The sequence below is a fragment of the Mytilus trossulus genome, chromosome 6 (assembly GCF_036588685.1).
Source record: "Mytilus trossulus isolate FHL-02 chromosome 6, PNRI_Mtr1.1.1.hap1, whole genome shotgun sequence".
In the NCBI taxonomy this organism is placed as follows: Eukaryota; Metazoa; Mollusca; class Bivalvia; order Mytilida; family Mytilidae; genus Mytilus; species Mytilus trossulus.
This window is the reverse complement of record NC_086378.1, coordinates 77,032,199-77,054,193: the sequence shown is the minus strand read 5'-3', so window position 1 is coordinate 77,054,193 and position 21,995 is coordinate 77,032,199. Positions and strand designations below refer to the sequence as shown.

The following is a 21,995-nucleotide window of genomic DNA, read 5'->3' as shown; positions in this document are numbered from 1 at the left end:
AATGTTTCTTTAAAGTGTTCAGTCCACCTTTCCTGTTGTTGACGTTCTGATATTATTACTTTACCATCCTTGGACTTATATGGTACACTCGAGCTTGTGTGTTTACAACTAAGTTCTTTTTCTGATTTTATAAACAGTGTAGTGCTAAGTTCTCCTGCTTCTTTGGCAAGTGACTCTAGGTATATTTCCTTATCTGCTTTGGCTTTACGTTTTACTTCTTTGCTTTTGATTTTTATGTCCTTTTTCTGCTGAATTATAACCCAGGTGTCATCACTTCTTTCTTAATCGTTTTCTAAGTCTTAGATAAAGAAATGAAGGCAACAGTAGTATACCGCTGTTCAAAACTCGTAAATCTATGGACAAAAAACTAAATTGGGGTAACAAACTAAAACTTTAAGTATTTCTTGGTGTTCCACAGTTTAGATCTTGCTTTATCCCTGTACTAAGCTTTCTATACTGATTGGCTCATTGTCTTGTAGGTCTACTGACACTTAAAATCTGTTTATGTGCTCGATCTTAAATTTCTTCATAACTTTTGTTAAAGTTTGGCTGTGTCGACTTTTTTCCTCTGGTTGGTTTTATTCTTTACTGCTTTCTTAGCTTCAGCCTAATTTTACCACTAATCAAGTGATGGTCACTACCACAGTCGGCTCCCCACATAGCTATTACGGCACACGGTGAGTTTTCTATCGTCCATTAATCATCAAATGATTTTTTATCACGTTTGGTTTTTATCACGACCATTTGGGGAGTTCCAAGTGATTTTGTGAATGTTTTTGTGTGGACAAAAAGTAACTCCAATAACAAGGGCATTATTCCACAAAAATCAGCTAGTAGTTCTTCATTTTCGATTATAGTGCAAAGTTTGTGCTGGTCCATTACTCTATCTCTGTTTAATTGTCATTTCCACTTTAGCATTCATGTCACCTAAGACTATAAGGTGTCATGGTTTGGTCTTTTGCAAGTCATACTTTGCAGTTTCTTATTAAAAGGTTCTTTTTGTTTCATCATCCGCATCATTTGTTTGGTGCATAGCATTCAATCATCTGTTCATATTTGGATTGGATTATTGCAACAATCATTCTCATTTACTGGTAACCATTAAATGAGCACAACTTTCGCCTTTTTTTTCATGATGACAACAACCTCTTTCTGATGTTTATAATTATCCTTTATACCTGAATATATAAACTTTTCATCGGTAGATGCAGTACAAGACCCACAGACACTTACTCAAAGAATATCAATATTGTTCTACGATTGCATCTCTTTAACTATCTGGACAGTCTTCCCACATACATACATTTTAAATCAACCACTATTTTCCAATTCAAACGAAAACAGCACAGCAATGTTTACCATTTATAAAGGGACATAACTCATGAAAATATAAAATTGACAACATCCAATTCTAACTAGATATGTTTTTTTTGTGGTAATAAGCATTGTGTGTAAGTTTTGTAACAGGTTGAGACTAGGCAATCCGAAATGAGAGAACAGAAAAGTAAAAGTGATGCCACTCAATTTCTAACTTGGTTTGTTCCATTCTTAATCTCATACTTGCCCCTGAAGCACTTTTCAGGTTTATCTTTTATCAGGATCACATGGCAGAAAGTCTTCTTCCAATGGAGTGTGAGTGCAGCATATAATAATTGTCTGACATTTCTCAGATCACTGGAGTGTGTCTAGACAAACATTTCCCTTTCAACTACTGTAAATTCAGATATTATTGCGATTTTGTCATTTTAGACTTAAATGCGATTTTAATTTTTACGATTTTAAGAAAAATCCTGTAAAATCCATATAAAATATTTCAAAATGCGAGTTTAAATTATTGCGTTTACAATTCATTCGCATTTTTCGTAATAATAAAAACATCGCAATAATTTCTGAATTTACAGTAATCCATATGTACCAAAATTAATATGACATTTCTAGGTCTTATTAATTAAAAGGGATATGGCCTTGCTGTCAGAAAACACAACTCTGAGTACTGAATACAGAATATGTGCTAGACATACTAAATCATGTATTTTTATTGTTGTTTTTTTTCGAAAACAATAATCCTGTATAAATTTCAATGTCAGTAATCCATGGTGTAAACCCAATGACAAGAAGGCATCATTTTATCTTGTCAATGCTTCTTTTTCTGATCGTTTTTTGTTATGGTGATGCAAGATTAGCTCACTCCTACCAAGAGTAACCACAGACAGGGTCAGAAATGAAGATGATTTTGTTTCACATGAAAGGAAGACACATGAAATGATCTGTTTAAGGTGGTTACCAAACACTTCGACTGAAATTAATTAGACTCTTTTAATTTTTGATGAATTTTGACAAAATATTTACTTTCAACCTTTGACAAAAATATGAAAATTTAAAAAACTTGAACCAGGCCCTTCATGAGAAAACTTTCATTGGATATATAGCAGGTTGATGTACAATAATTTTGATCACTAAGAAGAATTATATTTCCTAAACAATAGATTGTGATTAGAACGTTCAGCTGATTTTACAGAGTGATCTCCCTGTAGTGTTATGTTCCACCTTAATAGATTGGTTTATTGTTATTTTTTAAGCTGTTTTCAGCACCACTAGCTATATTGTGACAGCCACTTTTTATTGGAGATAGTAGTGATGCTCATTGAGAACTATACCATTGGAGAGGAAAACAGGCAAACCTAGTCAATTAGGATTAGACGCATGCGCAGTGTTCAACCTCATAACATCAGTGATAAATGAACTACTTTGACCACTTGGGCAACAGACCCTCATAATAATCTGTCCTATTGGTATACATGTACATTTCGTTATAAAGACAACAACACTATAGACCACTCAGGCAACAGACCCTTATAATTATCTGTCCTATAGGATGTATACATGTACATTTTGTTCTAAACACAAAGACACTACATCATGAACATACAAAGCTGTTGTGTTTTAATAACTTAATAAAATGCTGTATTTTATAATTTGACTTTAGGATGGCAATAATTAGGCTTGAAGTTAGCAATACTTTGGCTTGAAGATGGCAATAATTTGGCTTGAAATTGGCAATAGTACTGCAGAGAAACTTTTTGATCCAGCATTGTCCTCTGATATAGTGAAATGATATTAAAACTTTTCATTTTATCAATTTATTAAAATACACATCGAAAATTTCTTATTGTAATTATAAACAAACATTTATATCAAAACATTTACAGCTGATTTGTAAATACTCTAAATGCAAATAGTACATATAATAACAGTAATTGGATCAGATTATTTTAGGTCACATTTTCTACTTTTTTTTTTTTATTTAGATTTTTGTTCCCTTTATTTTGAACACAAACACAAATGGTGAGAGAAGTTGTAGTAATACAAAATTTCATGTATAATGGTATTGGGAGATATTTCAGTCTAAGATAATTCTGTATGAAAAAAAAATGTTTAAAATGTTTTCAATGGCAGGTATGCCAATGAACCTTTGCAAAACATGAAGTTTTCTAGAATCAAAATGTTTATCTCGAATCTTTTCTAAACTTAGCTACCCATCTCTATACTAATGGAAATTCCAATGATAAATGTACAGTATTGTGAAAGGACGCTTTTCATTTTATCCATTCATGCATTAATGTTAAATAACCATTCCCTGAACTTCTTAATGTAGATTTTTAGGAAAAATAATCAACAAACACATGTCTAATTAATTAGCTCCCCTTTTCACACCATCACATTTCTGTAAAATTGTACCAGAATGAAATGTACAGGGTAGGAAGGCTTTTATTTTCAATTGTTGTTATACTTAACAATAATGTGAAAGAATTTAATTTAAATTCATGTATGTTAAGATGACATGATTGTTGCCAGCGAACTACCCAAACCCTGCATCCCTTTTTTTAAACTTTATTTGTAACCCTCCAAAACTTTAACAACAACAACATCTGCATGTTAGACCCAAAAAATCATCGGACAATTATTTTTAACAAACTCTAAGATAAAATAGTCTAAAATGTGTTTTAAGGAAAATACTTAAATTGAATATAAATATACACATCAATGAAGGCACAATTTATCTTTAACAACGCTGAATAACATTACTTGATATTTTAACAAATTTTACACTATCATGTGTATGGCTATTTCTTTTATTAGAAGACTTTAAAAGTACAAATATTAAAATGTAGATATGTATGAATTTTTAGCCAAGGTGTTAAGTACATTTAAATAATCATATGTAAAGTATGTTTTAAATATAAAACGCAGGTGGGCACAATAAAATAAATGTAATAATGTTCATTTAACCACAAAAGTCATAAAAATATTCATATATTTGTAAAAACATCACAATTACATAACATTGTATTTTCATTATCAAAAGAAATAGAAATATAAATGACGTTACTTGAGGCATGTTTATATCATTCAACATGCTATATAGATCATAATATACAAGATGAAACAGGGACTTAAAAATTGACCAAAAAAACTAAAAAAATTTCTTCTGAAACAGATGTCTATTGAAGGACAATGCTTGAGATATAATGCAATGGAAAAGAGCATCTTATAAAAAGATATAGGTCCAGTGTGTGAAGATATGGATACAAAACATAACATAAAATGATGGATTCTTAAAGACAAAATGACAAAATACCCCATTGGTTCCCCATCCTAAAGAAAATACAGTTACTCAGAAGCACCATTCAAAAGATGAATTTGATATATTTTCAGAAGATTTTGATGATTTTAGAACACACTTAAGAGGTAATGTTACTCATAAAATATTTCAATAAAGTTAAGAAATTATCAGACCAAATAAAAATGTAACACAACCAAATGAAAAAACAAAACAAACAAAATACATTGGCTATGTATTGAAAACTGTAAAATAAGACTTACATAGAACTAAATAAAATAATGTGAAATGAAAACATAGCAGTGCAAAAAACATCTTCAGATCTATAACATATATACAACTTATAACTGAATGATAATAGTTAACTTATAAAAAATATTAACAAACAACTTTTCATGGAAACCTTTAAAAAAACTTATTCTTGATAACATAACAAATTTTTCACAGAACAAATAGGTTGAACTTTAAGTAAAAATAAATAACTGTAGAATGAAAAAGAAATAACCAGCTGAAACACTGATTGTTTAAAACATTCAAACTATAAATACATGAAAGAAAACAAATCAATTTCATGTGGTTTAAACATTGCTTTTAACACTAATAACAGCTGCATGTATTTATCATTTACTAGTCCTCTTTTCATGTTTTCTGGCAAAACATATTTGTATTCAAATTTTTTGGTACTGTAAACACAAATTTTCGTTGTCTTAAAATTTCATGGTTTTGTCTGGGATTTAATTTTCGTGGTTCCTAGTAAAAAAAAGTGATATTATGTGTAGATTCAATTTTCATTGGGGTTTTAATTTCGTGGATATATTCTTTCCACAAAAAGGAAATTAAATCCTTCACAAAAAAAATCTGCTTTTACAGTACCTAAAAAGGGCATTTAGCTGTCAAATGCATTTTCAATATACTAAAATGTATACATATATAATTTATAATGTCAAAAAGAAACAATTCACAATCAACATAGATTGTTTATGAGGTACCACCACTTCAAGAATATTTCAGACAAGGAGCCATCTAATTAACTATTGAGATGACCTCTAAAGAGAGTTATAACCCAATATAAAATAAAATGTAGATAGACAGATAAGAATCTAGTGTTGAATTTAATTTGTTTGATTTCATTTCAAAGATTAAATTAAAAAAAAAGTAAACAAAACACAACCAGACAACGCAAAGGAACTGCACTATGAATGATATAGATATATATTGTCATGACACCGTCCTTTTATCAATGTTCATTATACACACAATAACAAAAATTTGTTCTTTATACTTGACGATTTCAATGCTGAATATTCACGACCAATTACAATTAAGTATCCATTACTCCTTTCACTTTATTAAACAATATGAAAAAGAATATATTTGATAAATCATACATATACCAAAACTTTCTTTTGTTTCATTCTAAACACTTAAACAGATTCACAATAGGTAATGATAAAAGTTTGTTTTATATATAAATAGAACTTGATCATACACTAATGTGGACTAACACATTCAGACTGAGAGACAATTTCAGACACCTGCACCTGACTCTACTTCATATCTTGAAGACCCTTCTTCTGACACCCCTCCCCACATATGATTTTTCACCATATACTTAATGTTAAAACAATAAATTGACCCAATCATCCTTACAAATTTGTTTGTAAGAGCTGATATAATAATTTGTCTAATACAAGCCTAAAATTGATGTAATAAATGTCCATTCCCATAATCTTCCATAGTTTTGATACATACATTGTACGTATACCTCCAAAAATAGGGGGTTTAACACAGACTAACAGACAGCCTATCAAACAAACTTATTCAGGACAGTTGATTTCAAAGTTTGAATGAACCATTTTCCTTTAAGTGTAAAAAATCAAACTTATTCTATAAATTTTGCTTTCTGACATTCATTTATTCAACACAAAAACATATTAATAATTCAGAATTTAATAATTAGTCATAGCTGTCTGATTTTTTTGTACTTCTGGGTTATATATGTAGAAATTATCCCTTACATAATTTTTAATGAAGTGAAGTTTTTGTTTAACAATTTCTGAATCACTGCAAAATTTAATATACCTAACAACCTTTTGGCTGCCTTTCACTTCAAATTCAATGCTGTACTAAATTTACAAGTGCAACTGATTCAGTATGAAATGTGGCAAATTATAAGAAGTACATTTCAAGATATTTCTTATTAGAAGTTGCCAACTTTGTGCAGCTTCAATCTCAGGAAAATATTTGACAAGTATCAGCTTGTTAATTTTAACATTAACTAATTACTGTGTCAAGAATACAACATCACGTAACAAAAAAGTGTATCATTAAATAGTGGATTTGGATTAATATTAAATTATACACTAATAATCATTTGACAATACTGAATGTTGAAACCTAGTTTAACATTTTTCAGATCTTATATGCTTGAATAATTTGATATCAAAATGTCTATTTCAGATCTTAAAGGCATGATATCAAAAACATCTGTTTTACCTTATACACGCTTGATATCAAAATCATCTATTTCAGATCATATACACGCTTGATTTTGAATTAGTATGTTTCATCTTATACACGCTTAATATCAAATTCGTCTACTTCATCTTCAATAATTTCCTCCTCGTTATCTTCATGATTTCTTTCAAATTGTTTAATTACTGCTTCTTTGTCAACAAGTTCTTCTATTATCTTTTCTTCCTTAACAACCTCTTTCACATCCTCATCCTCCTCCTCCTCTTCTCCCTCATCATTATCATCCCCGTTCTCATCTGGACAAAGGCGACATTTTGGTTTGTTAAGGCCATAATTAATACATGCCGAACCAATACATTGACAGCATCCATGTTCATGGAACCATCTGTAACGGGATGCTCCCATAGATTGGCAAGACATTTTACACCGTTTTAATGACAGACAGTCAGACATAAAGGCTACAGTACAATTGTCGTCTTTTTTGCCTTGTTGAAGAATACTTTTTCTGTTATGGTCCTTTTCTGCAGCACCTACAAATAGAGAATAAATGTAAAATAACAAAATGAACTTTCGGATCTCCTTAACCTTCAGTAGACAACCAATAAATTCACTGCATACACATAAATCACACACACACATGTGAATACCATGGAAGCTCAAGTTGTGAACATCATTTTTTAAAATGTAGTAAAAAACTTTATAAATCATTTATAAACAAGTGAAACTGTGAGCTACTGCTCTCTGATGATATCCCTGCCACAAGTGGATAATTTTAATAGTGTAAAAATATGTAAGTGTTAGGTAAACAGGAATTTGTTGAGTGATAAATCTGAAAAGGCATCAGACAGTCACACTATAGCTGACTTGTATAAGTCCTGAGAAAAAATGTGACGAAAATTTTCAACTTGGTTATCATGTGTAAAATAATACAAGTGTTCAGTAAACAGGAAGATGTTGAGTGATGAATCTGAAAACGCATCAAACAGTATAGCTTACTTATACAAACCCTGAAACCAAATTTCAGAAATCCTTGTATTGTAGTTTCTGAGAAAAATGCGACGAAAAATATTCATGGGACGGACAGACAGAGGTAAAACAGTATACCCCCCCTTTTTTCACAGCGGGGGTATAATAATTAAGACAAACTAGAAATAAATATTCCAAGGTTGTTCTTAAAATGTCCTTGTCCTTATGAAACAAATGTATGCATGAAAGAAAGAAAAACTTAATTATCATTTTACAATCTGAGCTGTCTACATGCTGATTGATTTTTCTTAATGTTGAACAGAAGGCCATATACTTATTTGAATTTTGATGGACAATTGTCTCATTGGTAATCATACCACATCTTCTTATTTTGATATAAGTTACATGCACCAAAACAATGTCAAATTTTAGTATTTAATGATGTATGTTCCTCGTTTGTCCTTATGTATATCTACTATAAATAAGTTTTAAAAAATTGGCAACATTCCCCTATAAATCTGTGTCTTCCCATTGATTGGTGCTGTCAGCAATGTCAGTGTTAAAGTGTAATGTTAACTGCCAAATACTTTTAATTCTCGAATGGTTTGATTTAATCATGCAGAGGCCATCTGAATTTCAGTAATTCAATGAAGGTTTTTTACATTTGTTGGTACCACAGACAGAACCTAAAAGATAAAGATGTTGATGAAAGAAAAGAGGATCCCCTTGTCAGGCTAGACGGAATAATCTGTCTCTTGTGTCGAATTATCTGTCTCTTGTGTCGAATAATCTGTCTCTTGTGTCGAATAATCTGTCTCTTGTGTCGAATAATCTGTCTCTTGTGTCGAATAATCTGTCTCTTGTGTTGGTACATTTGTCATTTTATATTTTCTTTGCATCATTTGGCTATTTAAATTATTTTTTATTGTGTCCACACGCAAGAGACAGATTAGTCTGTCTACTTGTCAGGCCTACTCAACTTTTATATCATTATTATAGACAATATTGGGGTTTAAATTTTGTTTCAATTTTACATAGGAATTTGAGTTATCATTTTAACTGGGATTATAAAAGTCTATATGTGGTCTCAGCTATAGCATATTTATAAATGCATAAATAAATCATGTTCATAGTATATTATTCTGTAATATATTTAGCCAGACTTTCTCCCTGTTAATAAATTGTGTCTGCCTTATAATTTGTTTTGATTTGTCATCATTAAGATGTGTCCAGACATCAATAGGATTGGTCCAGATAAAACTTATCAACCCACAATCATAAAAAAAAAACCAATATACCGAAACAATACATTACCACAAAAATCTGTGGTTATACTAAGTAGACATATCTATGTCAATCAATTCAAACAAACCATTTTTTTTTAAATCCCTACACAAATCAGTAAAAATAACAAACTGGTTAAAAACCAATTTCACCCCACAGTACCCCACCTTGTTTAGCAATCAACATTTTGACTGATGTTTATTACAGAAACAAATTAAAGGTATTTATAGGTGAGCACCTGGTAACTTTGAAATTTACTAATTTCTATAACCCAGGTGCAGTAGTCTACCTCAGGGGGTCTGTAGAGGGATGGAAACCAAAAAATGTGAAGAATTTTCAACAATAAATGTGTGTCCCAGACAGGAACATTTGCACAAACTAATTTATTTAGATCAATGATTACCTTGTAAAGTGATTGATAACAATCTATCAGTTTGAGTAATACTTAATGTATGTGGGTGGTAATTAGACATGTTTTGGTCTTGCATACATTTTTGTACTGTTTATCTTTTTTATTTCTATTGGAAAGTTTTAAAGCATATATTTAAAGTGCTCCTAAAGAGATAGCTTAATGTACTAATGAATACATTCTAAACATGGTAAAATATCAAAGTTACTAAAAAATATTAATAGCAGTTTTGCAATATGATTTAATCTTTTAATGTAAACGAAAAAAGATGTGAACATAGAAAAATTGGAAATTGATACCTGATTTTCAAAATTTTGGTTACCTCAAAACAAGGAAATATTTTGACATAAATCCAATAAAATATCATTGTTTTTCAAATGGTTCTCATTTCTAATTGGCCATTTATTTTCATTATACTTTATGTTCAAATGCCAGATTTAATTCCATTGGTTCTATCATCTCATATAAACAACCACTGGAAAAGACAATTATTTAAATATATATATAAACTGTATTTGTGAAACAAACAAATGTTAATTTTAGTATGTAAAGAAAAAGATCTTTAATTTTGAATAAATATGTTTATAAAGACAATAATAACAGTAAATGATTCAGCATCTGTTGAAAACAATCCACCTCTCAGCTATACATGCTATATAAGAAGGGTAAAAGATACTAGAAGAACAGTCACTCATAAATCGAAAATAAACTGACAATGACATGGCTTAAAATGAAAAAGACAAAAAGACAAATAAAAGAACACAAGAAACACTATATATATAGAAAACTAAAGACTGAGCAACACAAACCCCACCAAAAACTGGGGGTGATCTCAGGTGCACTGGAAGGTTAGGCAGATCCTGCTCCACATGTGGCACCCATTGTGTTGCTCATGTTATTACAAACACTGTAAATAGTCTTAGCTATATGTTATGCATACAATTCTTTGCAGATTTTTGTGGGGTTTTGTTTTTTTGCACTGTCAATTTACAATATGTATTTAGTCAATAGTTAAAAAAAAACAGGAATAACTTTCAGTACATTTCGCAGCTGGATTAAACAAAAATACAAAATGTTCTGGGATACAGCTATTTGAAAGAAGATGGTCTAGACACAAATGTATTATAGTTTTATATGTTTAGTTTAATTTCAAGCTACATTTGTACATGTACCTCCCATTTCAAATCAACTAATGTAACCTTTTTATTTTTCTAACTTTTTCAGAACCAACAATTTGTAGACACAGCCAAACCCAAACAGAAAAGGCAAAGTACATACATGGATGCCCCAATTGCACTATCATTTTCTATGTTCAGTGGCCAGGGAAATTGGGATCAAAACTCTAATTTTGCATTAAAATTAGAAAGATCATATTATAGGAAACATGTGTACTAACTTCGACTTCATCAAAAAACTACCCTTATCAAAAACTTAAACCTGAAGCAGGACAGATGAACAAAAGGACAAACCCACAGAACAGAAAACATAATACCCCTCTACTATGTGGGCCATAAAAAAGCTTGTTATTATGAAATCTTAAAATATTGTTGAGAGGATTTAAGCTGGAAAATGAACATTGCAATGCATAGGCAATAAATTTTTGGCAGAATTTGAGGTGATTGTTTGAAATCAGCAGTGTTCTCCGCCAAAAAATTAACATAACATCCTGCAGTCAGTCATACAGGATAATTTTTAAATGCCATATGGTTTCTATAAGTGATAGCATAAGACATCCTTTTAGAAAATAATTCCAGATAGGATCACTTTTAAGAAAAACACAATATAGAACCAAATATATATATAATATTATGGTGTTAAAAAGTGCTCACTCAATATGGGAACAAAAGTGAGGAAACCACTAAACGCATGAATGATGTTCACTAAAACCAAAGTTTTTCACGGAAATGCATAGAACTCTTAAGTTGTCTATTGCTTTTATCTTTTGTCATTTGAACAATGATACAACATCTCCTTTTTAGCTCACCTGGCCCGAAGGGAGTTATTGCCCTTTATAGTCAATTTTTAACCATTTTTCGTAAATTAAAGTAATCTTTTACAAAAATCTTCTCCTCTGAAACTACTTGGCCAAATTAATCCAAACTTGGCCACAATCATCTTTGGGGTATCTAGTTTAAATCAAAGCCTGAAAGGCTGTAAAAGCAATTGCTGCCATGTTTATGTTTTGGGGACTTTTTTTTCATCCACATATATTTAAGAATTAAACATGACAGGAGTGTTGTCTAGTGAGAATTAAGAAGGTTTTAACTTTATATCAATTAAAGACTTTAGCAGAAAGTCATTTTTAATATGTTTTATATTTCACAAGGAGACAACACGTTTACCAGGCTAAAGTTGGGGTCAAATATACATGTGCTGAAACATATAACTCCAAGAGAAATTATTATGGATTATCCCCTAGTAGTGTTTGTAACTGGGCAATAATTTCCTTTATTGATTTAATTTTCATAATTAATTTAAATTTAACACTTCAGTTAAAACATTTCAACTTTCCAGACGCAAATGTTGAAAAGCGGGAAAGAAACAAAATATTTTACAAGACATAAACATGTAAAAAATAAATATATATTTCAGCTGACTAAAAATATTTTCATAATGTTACTTTGTCATCATTTCTTAAAAACTAAGTCCCAAACATTATTGCTCAGTTGATATGTGTCAGGGGCGGATCCAGGATTTGCAGTTAGGGGGGGCGCACTTTTTTATTAATTGCCGAGCGGAGCGAGGCGAAAAATTTTTGGAGTTTTTTAAGGTAAAATTATTGAAATAATCTTCTAAAGGGGTGAAATGTAGATATCTCGAACTGTAATGTGGTAAAATTAGTGAAAAAATTAAAGTTTCAAGCTGAAAGTCCACACATGACAACAATCTACAGATAGACGGACGCAAAGTGAGACGAGACAGATCACAAGATCACAGCTCACCTAACCAAAATATTTTTCAAACGAAAATTTCTACTTTTACCAGCAATTTTTAATTGTCCTTTCATACTATCTGTTGTTTTTTTTACTTTTTGACTATAGGAGGTCGTGCCAGACTTTACTGTGTTCGCCACAAACAACTAACATAAGAATGGGATGCATGCATTTACGCAGTTATATTTATTTTCTTGGGATCTCAAGCATAGTTATACGGTACATAATTCGGCTAAATATTTAGGTTGCAAGTGAGAAATAAATACAGACACAGAGATACAAATTAATAAACTAACCTTTCTCTTGAAACAGTTTTTCTATCTTTCATTACAGATATTATAAAAGAATATCACCTGCGTACTGTTTTCTTGACCGTGTCATGATGAAATTGTGAAAGTGAGTAAGGGATGTTTTGGAACTTCGATTATCAAACAAATTGATTATAAAAACCGCAAATACAATGTAACATTTGTTTTTACTTTAACTGCTTAAAACCTATTATATTTGTCATCAAACGCAGCTCCGCGTTTGACACCTTCCGTTGAAATTATTTAAAGAACTTTAATAAAGCGCCGACGGTCAATTGATTAGTTATCACGTTGATTCTGTTAAACTGACTGTTTTATATGCTTATGATACTTTGAATGTTAAAAAAGATTGAATTGTCTCTTCTGATTCTTAAATATGTTGAAGTCAACCCATGCTTTGCAAATTTTAGGGGGGGCGCACGCCCGCCACGCCCCCGCCTAAATCCGCCCCTGTGTGTCATCCTCATGCGGTACGAAATAACTATAATTCTCGTGCAATCCCGAAAAGAGGGGCCATCACAGACAAACATGACATTAAATCGTCATTATACGAACAAGAACAAACAGCTCTAAGTTGCTTTGATATTTATCCAATTTTCAGGAAACATTGTGAAAATGATCTTCAATATTTCGAAAACATGTGAAATAAAATTGCAAACACGGTGGACCTTCGAGGGTCAACAAACGTAGTAGACTCGTCCATTGGAAAGACGAGGATAATGGTTTCATCATTTGTCATGCATACCCAGTTTTGAATATGATATCCAAAAAGGATGTACTTTTTTTAATCTATGAAACTAGAAAATTCCAAATTGTAAATATCTCTTCATCTGGACTTGGCATCAATCACGTTTGGACGGGTCCATTTCATTAGTAAGGTGATCGATAAATCTTACGGAGTTATGACAAAAAAGGAAAACAAACTTATTGTTATGTGTTTTTAACAAGGGTTTCGTTCCTCTAAATTATTTGCGCAAACAAATCAACAAAATAGGTCAGTTAACTTTGTCTATTTTTAGATTACAGGTAATCATTTGACACTACGTATAACCTGATAACCTGTGTAGTGATTTTGATTTTACGATAAATTTATGAATGAACGACAATTTTATGAATGAACAAGAGCACCTGACCTCTTTCTTAAAAACACACCAATTAAACATATAAAACCGTATATTATAAAAGATAATTCAGTCAAATTTTCAAGACTAAATCAACAACTGAAATGATTCCATATTTTGTTGAAACATCGTACGAACGGAAAACGGAATCGCAGGTATAAAAATGCATTTTTTTTCACTCGGACGTCTATGTTTTTTGATAGTCAAACGGTTGTCCCCCTAAATACAAAAATACATCTACAAGAACGTATGCTGAAACTTCTTAAATCCACTAACGTTTTTCAAAAGTTTCAAGCTATGTATTGCATTAGAAAACACACATAGGTGTTTAAGAATGACAGACCAGGAGCCTGTTTAACAAAATACTATGGCTTGATCTGGGCGGAGTCTCTGATCTGGGTCACAAAGATGGCCATACACGACGGCATGAAAGCAATTGCTTTAAAAATGTGTGGCGTGACCTGGTCAACCAACCAAGATGGCCGCCACGGCTAAAAATAGAACATAGGGGTAAAATGCAGTTTTTGGCTTATAACTATGAAACCAAAGCATCTAGAGCAAATCTGACAAGAAGTTAAATTGTTAATCAAGTCAATATCTATCTGCCCTGAATTTTTCAGATGAATTGGACAACTGGTTGTTGGGTTGCTGCCCTCCAATTGGTAATTTTTAAAGAAATTTTGCCGTTTTTGGTTATCTTGAATACTATTATAGATAGCGATAAACTGTAAACAGCAATAATGTTCAGCAAAGTAAGATCTACAAATAAGTCAACATGACCTAAATGGTCAATTGACCCCTTAAGGAGTTATTGCCCTTTATAGTCAATTTTTAACAATTTTCATTAATTTGGTAAATTTATGTAAATTTTTACCAAATATAGTTCTCTGTTACTAATGGGCAAAGTTCATGATAGATATAATTGTAAGAAGCAAAATCGTTCAGTAAAGTAAGAACTTCAAACACATCACCATCACCAAAATACAATTTTGTCATGAATCCATTTGTGTCCTTTGTTTAATATGCACATAGACCAAGGTGAGCGACACAGGCTCTTTAGAGCCTCTAGTTTATAAACAGAAGCACTTTAAACAGCTAGAACAACATGATATTTTAGGACAAACATTTTAGTCACAGCCAAGTCAATATTGTACTCAGGAGTCATGATATTAAAGTGAGAAAACACTAATAACAACAGCAGATTTTAGAGATGGTATCTGGTGTATTGCAGGATGTTTACTGTATTTTTTTGTCCTAATAACATGTTTTGTAATGATGTAGGACATGTCTACTTTATCTCTTGTGGAAAAATAACATGAAAAACATGAAAAACTTTACTTTAAATTTGACACCTGTTATCAAAGTAACCTATTGTATTTTTTTCTTTTGGATAAAGAATATATATATATATATATATAGTTTAAAATTTGTATAATATTCCTACACAAAAGTTTTATTTTCTCATTAATTGCACTTTAACAAATGTCGGAACATGAAATATGTCAAATTAACCAATGAACATGATGAACATGTACCTTTTATTGTTATTTCAAATGTATACCACATTAATCAATGAATATGTAACTTTTTATTGTTATTTTAAATGAACATTTGACATTCCCATTATTATTTTTTAGTTTTATAACATATTTATTAATTAATTATATTCTCGTACATCACATTTCCTGGTTCCCCATTAAACCACAAATCTAACATTTATGGTTTTTATATCTTTTGGTATAAAATATACATTATACCTTCCTAAAAAGTGACGGATCCAATATATAAACATTTATTTTCAGCTGAATATTAATAATATTCTACTAAGTATTTTGTCACTTTCCTGTTCTAATTTTAAAGGGACATTTGCTATAATTTAAAAAAAAATTATTCAAATAGGAATTTTCTGGTAAATATTAAGCATTTATATAAGCGGAATACATGTATTTAAGAAAAAAAATCAAATTAAGTAGAATTGGTTAACAATCTAATTAAAATTAAATCTCTCACTCGCTCATTTTTTAATGCTTGGTCGCTGCCACGGCATTAAAAAATGAGCGAGTGAGAGATTTGTTCTAAATGTCAGCTGGACAAGTGAAGTAGAGAAGGCAGCGAGAGGAAGACTGATTTGGTTTATTGATTCAAAAAAGACCCCAATTTAACAAGTTTAATACAGGCTTTAAAATAATTGATTTATATTGCATTTATATGATTTTATCTATGAAATAACATTAAACAGAACTAAGAACTTCAACCTTAATTCTTAATTAACAATTGCATGCTTTCTTGTCAAATATCATTCTGTTTATTTTATGAAAACGTATACTTAGATTAGAAATTGCATTATTAATTTACTTGTAAATGATTTCTCTCCCCCTCTAAATTCACTGAGATCTCTGCAGTCATTATTTGAATAAAGAAGATATTTATATCTCTCCCCCTCTAAATTCACTGAGATCTCTGCAGTCATTATTTGAATAAAAAAGATATTTATATATTATCGTTGATCATCTCAACGAAATTGATTTTCTCGCTTGAGGCAGTACGGCCAAAGCGAGAACAGCAATCGAGTTGAGATGACCAATGATAATCTGTTTATAACTATTTTACCTATGACGACGTTGTCAATTTCATTAGAAACGCCACGTGCCTCCTAAGTTTCTAGCGATTATCATCCATCTCAAGCGAGTAGCATGATATGAAAAATTATTATGATTATTACAAAAAAAAAAACCAGATCAAAGGTAAAATGCACAAAATAGCGATAATAATTGATATTAAATATTACACATGTAATAAATTTATATATAATACATTCACAATTCTTTCTTTACATGGTACATAAAAATGTACATACATGTATCGAATAATATTTTTTTTCTAAATTCTTATCTTGCGCTAACATGGCTAAGGACAATAAAAAGTTGGCTATAAACATGATAAAGTTCCCCTATTGACACCTCAATTAAAAAATAGAAATATTTCATTCATAACAGAGTACAATACTACAAAGTCTAATTGCTTTGAAGTAGTGAATTATGTCTCTTACCTGAGTGACATATCACTGACACCTGTGTAAACTTATCTGATCTTATTTGACCTTTTTGACCTCCACCTGGATTTAGGTTCCACAAAAGTTGTTAAAGCAGTAAATTCAAAAGTGACTATATAAAAGACCACTCTTATCTCAAAATCAGATAAAAGTGTACCAAGGTATATTACAATAGATAATAATGTACCTTAGTACAATATGTGATTTGTTAAATACTGACAATTAGTGCTATTAACATGATTAAATAAGGTGTGGTTAATATTTGAGATATTACACATGTATAGGCAAACCAGCACAGCTAGTACTAATTGTCTTGTACCGTTATTGTAACAAAAAATATTCAAATGAGACATTTATTTACCTATGGTACATAAAAGTTTAACCAATGTGTTTATCTATTTGCAAACTACATGAAAGTAAAGTATCCTGACTTTTCTTTTACTGTTTTTATGAACAGGGGCTAAAGGATTTTTGAGGGGAATTCTAAAATTTAGCGTTCCATTCACATGGGTTCAGGAATACATGTACATATGTACCTTTTAGATCATCAGGAATTTGGGAATTGATTATATAGTTGTGCAGGAAAAGACACATTATTTTCACAGGACATTTTTGAACTTTCTCTGGATTTCAGGATGGTACCTTTTCCCAGGCTCTCCCCTAAATGACAAAACTCATATAAACTTAAATCAGAAAGAAATCTTACCAAAATTGACATCTAACATTCCATGACCAGGTTTAAAGTAAAGTGCATCATAATGTGCAGGATATGTATATGTCGTCCATCTCATTTCTTCATCTTTCTCCTCAGTCAATACATCAAACAGCTCTGGTATTGGAGCTTTCAATTCTTCTATAGTACTAGTAAGGTGTAGACCCTCTTCTGGGTCAGGTGCTGGACACATTCCTGAAGTCAGAAATATTTTGGCATGGTGAATATGTGTAGTATATACATGTACATGTTACATGTGAAAATTATAATTTGTATGCTTCGTTTATATAATACATGTAATATGTATTCTCTCACCATGTTCACCCTGTGATGCAAATGTTTCTTAATCACAGATTTACATGTATATCAGCATCAGATTTACATGATTAAGCATGATCGTCTTTCTCACAAAGCTTCAAATTAGTACAATTTTATTTACGTTATTTTGTCTGTATACATGTATGTACAATATGCACATGTACATTTACATGATATAGAAGATTCTTGGTTCCCTAAATCATTTTATAATGACATACATGTATGTCCTTGCATGTACATTGAACAATCTTTGTATTAGTGTAGCATGAATACATGTACATGATAGCATGAGAGTAATTATGAATGAATTACATGTAGAAGACTTTTTTTTATCAAAATATCATTAGAGGATAGCAAATAAAATACACTCTCTGTGTACAATGTTTATAAAAGCTAAACTTACCAACACATGAGCAGCATTCTGTGTACAACGTTGACAAGCACATATTACAGTCCTTACAACAAGAACAGTTTCTAATGTCTGTCATGTCACAATCACATGACTTGATTAACATACATTTACTGACAATACTGACACACAATGCTTCATTACATCCTTCTGATACATCCAAACAACACCACAACACTAAAAATCCAATGATATACAAACGCATGGTTGTTGGTATATTCTGTAAAAGAAAACTATGTTAAATAATGTATACATGTAATTTTTCATGTACTGTGTACATGCTTGGTTCTTGTAACATGTGTAAAGACGCATACAGACATCATATGTTGTACATGTACATGTAAGTATATCATACAATGGCCAGAGCTTGTCTGGAAAAACAGCCGTCAGAGTAATCTCGACTATGCATATGGCTCAACAAGTTACTGTTAACATGGTTTATGAAAAGAATGATGACCCTCAATAATAGGCTCAATTTTGTAAATGCAAGCATAAATGATGTTTGCCCAAGTTTTTATCAGAATGCAATTAACTGCAAAGTGGTCTACATGTACATTGTATATAATATACACATATATATCAATGTATATTAATCCTGACTGTGTGACAATTTCAGGCAATAATTATGTTCCAGTTCTGGAAATTTCCAAACTAAATATCATAACAGTAAAAAATTCAATAAAAAAAAAAATTGGGGAAAATTTCCCGAATATTTCATTGTTCTAATGAACTCAAAATCATTCAATTTTTTTTATGTCATGTATCGGACCTGCGCAGAAATCTACAATGTACTTCCTTTTTCCGGTCTTGTTTGTATGAAACTTTGAGAAAATATATATTTATCAGTGTACATATAATGTAGTATAAAATAGGAAGGAATGCACTACCAATTTTCTTTTTAATAATTCCTTGATATGAAAAAACGTTACCTGATGAAAGCGATGCTTTGTTTACATTGCATATGACAACATAACTTAAATAAAGTCGCAACTAAAATCCATAACAACAGAACCAAAATCGGAAACGTTACGGTATTTCCGTTTCTTTTTTTTTACAAATATTTTCAAAGTAAAAAAAATCATACAGACTTCGTTCCCATTTACCGGTTATGCCTGCCTCATATTAAGTTAATGAATTTCGGTAACAGTATACTAAGTTCATTAACTGAATCATTAACATATTCGGTAACTTCAAATCTATTTATTTGGTTTATAGCCTTTAAAAATTAAAAAATGGTTACTGAGAATTTCAGACAGAACTATATTTAAAAAAGAAGATGTGGTATGATTGCCAATGAGACAACTATACACAATATACCAAAATGACACAGACATTAACTGTAGGCAGTCTGCACCAAAAACTTTTTCAACTACATTTGTACTAGTCTGAAGACCAATATTCTGACATTTTCCTTATGGGTCCAAACAAAGTTTTGCAAAAACTTACTAGTCCAATTGAAATTTTACTAGTCTGGGGCATCGGACTAGTGGCTAACCGTGCAGACTGTATAGGTCACCATAGGGCCTTCAACAATGAGTAAAGCCCATACCGCATAGTCTGCTTTAAAAGGCCCCGATAAGACAATGTAAAACAATTCAAACAAGAAAACTATATGCACAATTCTAGAATTCTGCCTGTTAAATTAAAATCTTTCTACGGGTTGATAAAAACCAATGACGAATGTTCAAAAATCCTTCTCATTTACTTATTAACATATATTTATAAATACAAAATAAAAACGAATAAATTCTGGAGTTACTGAAATCATTAATGGTTCAGTAAATTAATTCGTAACTGTTACCGAATTCATTAACAATACTGAATTCAGAAATTTCCAGAACTGATTCAAGGGGGTCTCAGTGGGGGGTTCAAATTCCGAATCCCGCTTACTGTTTTGACAAATTCCTGTATCCCGCTTACACTATATAAATAAGAAATTCTCATTTTTTTGTCATTTCTCGGGTCCCACAAGACCTCATTTCCCGTTTTCACGACACAATTATTTGATTTTTTCATGTTTCAAGCTTACAAAAAATCGACAATCCATCCTCACGCTTAGACCCCAATGAGACCCACATTCAACTCATTAAGCATTTCAGGTACATATTTTTTTTGGTAAATATAAAATTATTTCACGAATGTTAATTTCCAAACTATCTTTAACATGTTCACCAGTTCAAAGACCAATGTTGAACTAAATCCAAATTTATTTTTTTCATTTACCCAAAAATACACAGATTTCTTTAAATTATTTGTATGATTCTTTCACAAAACTAAACACATATATACGAACAGAAAAACAGAAAACAGCAAATACATAATTTTGTAAGTGATCGCCTAAGTCGAGCCAAATGAAATCTAATGTTGTCAATTATCAAATGAGATTCACAGTTTATAATGTATACTTTTAGTTTACTTACTTTTTTAATCTAAGCTCACATATTCACAGAGAAACAAGTAATGTTATTGTATGTCAAGCGAGAAAACCAAAGGCTAATAAATCTCAGTGTTTACAGCGCTTAATCGCTTTCAACGGAGTGTTTGAATTAAGGGGCACCTCAGGGGTCTCGGAAAAGAGAACCCTACAATTTTGTTTTAATTAAATCAAATATTATCTCTATCCCTAATTAACGGACCATATAGAGCATATGGATATACGGCTGACGTATGAATATTAATTTGAAAAGTTATGACGATAAGAGAAAACTTTTCTAAGTATATTTGTAATAGCAGAGTCACATGTATAGAAATGGACTTTTAATAAATCGAGACATATTAGTTTTACAAGCCAAAGTGGACAATAAGAGCTATTTTTTATTTTAAAAAATCCTTTTCTAATATTAAAAAATGATTTCCTAATATTAGAAAATAGCTCTTTTTGCCCACTTTGGCTTGCCATAGAGACAATTCAGCTAAGGGAGCTACCATTTGATTTTTAGGGGGGGGGGGGGCTAGGATGAAATATGAAAAAAAATAGGCAGGACAGGAGTTTTGAGTAAAAAAAAAAGGCAGGATGAGACACTTGCAAAAAAAAAAAAGCCAGGACGACAATTTAGGTAAAAAAAGTCAGGATAAACTAAAAAAAAAAGGCAGGATCGAACAGAGTGAAAAATAAAAAGGCAGGACAGAGATTACAGTAAAAAAAAAAGGCAGGACAAAATTTTTCATCCTAGCCCCCCCATAAAAATCAAATGGTAGCTCCCTTAATATCATTTATAAACTTCAAATATAATAGCACTACTGATTCATTACTGACGTGTTCCGAACGGCAATTTCTTGAATCGTTGAATCATCGGCGGAGAATGTACATATAATGAAATTATAGATTTCTATAATTGTTTTATATTGAATCTTATCAGCTAAATAAAGGTGTTTACCTAGATTGTT

General features: G+C 31.0%; 1 protein-coding gene across 1 annotated transcript; it reads right to left on the bottom strand.

Annotated features, from left to right (window-relative positions):
- Nucleotides 1–3,124: 3,124 nt before the first annotated feature.
- Nucleotides 3,125–21,136, bottom strand: LOC134721891 (twisted gastrulation protein homolog 1-A-like). Its single transcript, XM_063585163.1, has 4 exons — nucleotides 21,029–21,136; nucleotides 18,603–18,828; nucleotides 17,876–18,076; nucleotides 3,125–7,626 (listed from the first exon to the last, which is right to left on the bottom strand). The coding sequence occupies exons 2-4, from the start codon at nucleotides 18,811–18,813 to the stop codon at nucleotides 7,193–7,195; spliced, it is 846 nt and encodes a 281-aa protein (XP_063441233.1). The 5' UTR covers nucleotides 18,814–18,828; nucleotides 21,029–21,136; the 3' UTR covers nucleotides 3,125–7,192.
- Between the last annotated feature and the right edge of the window lie 859 nt (nucleotides 21,137–21,995).

Coding starts and splice junctions, on each gene's coding strand:
- LOC134721891 (XM_063585163.1), bottom strand. CDS start 18,813: ATGCGTTTGTATATCATTGGATTTTTAGTGTTGTGGTGTTGTTTGGAT. Junction 18,077..18,602: donor AGAATGCTGCTCATGTGTTG/GTAAGTTTAGCT, acceptor TTCTGACTTCAG/GAATGTGTCCAGCACCTGAC. Junction 7,627..17,875: donor AATGTTAGATGTCAATTTTG/GTAAGATTTCTT, acceptor CTCTATTTGTAG/GTGCTGCAGAAAAGGACCAT.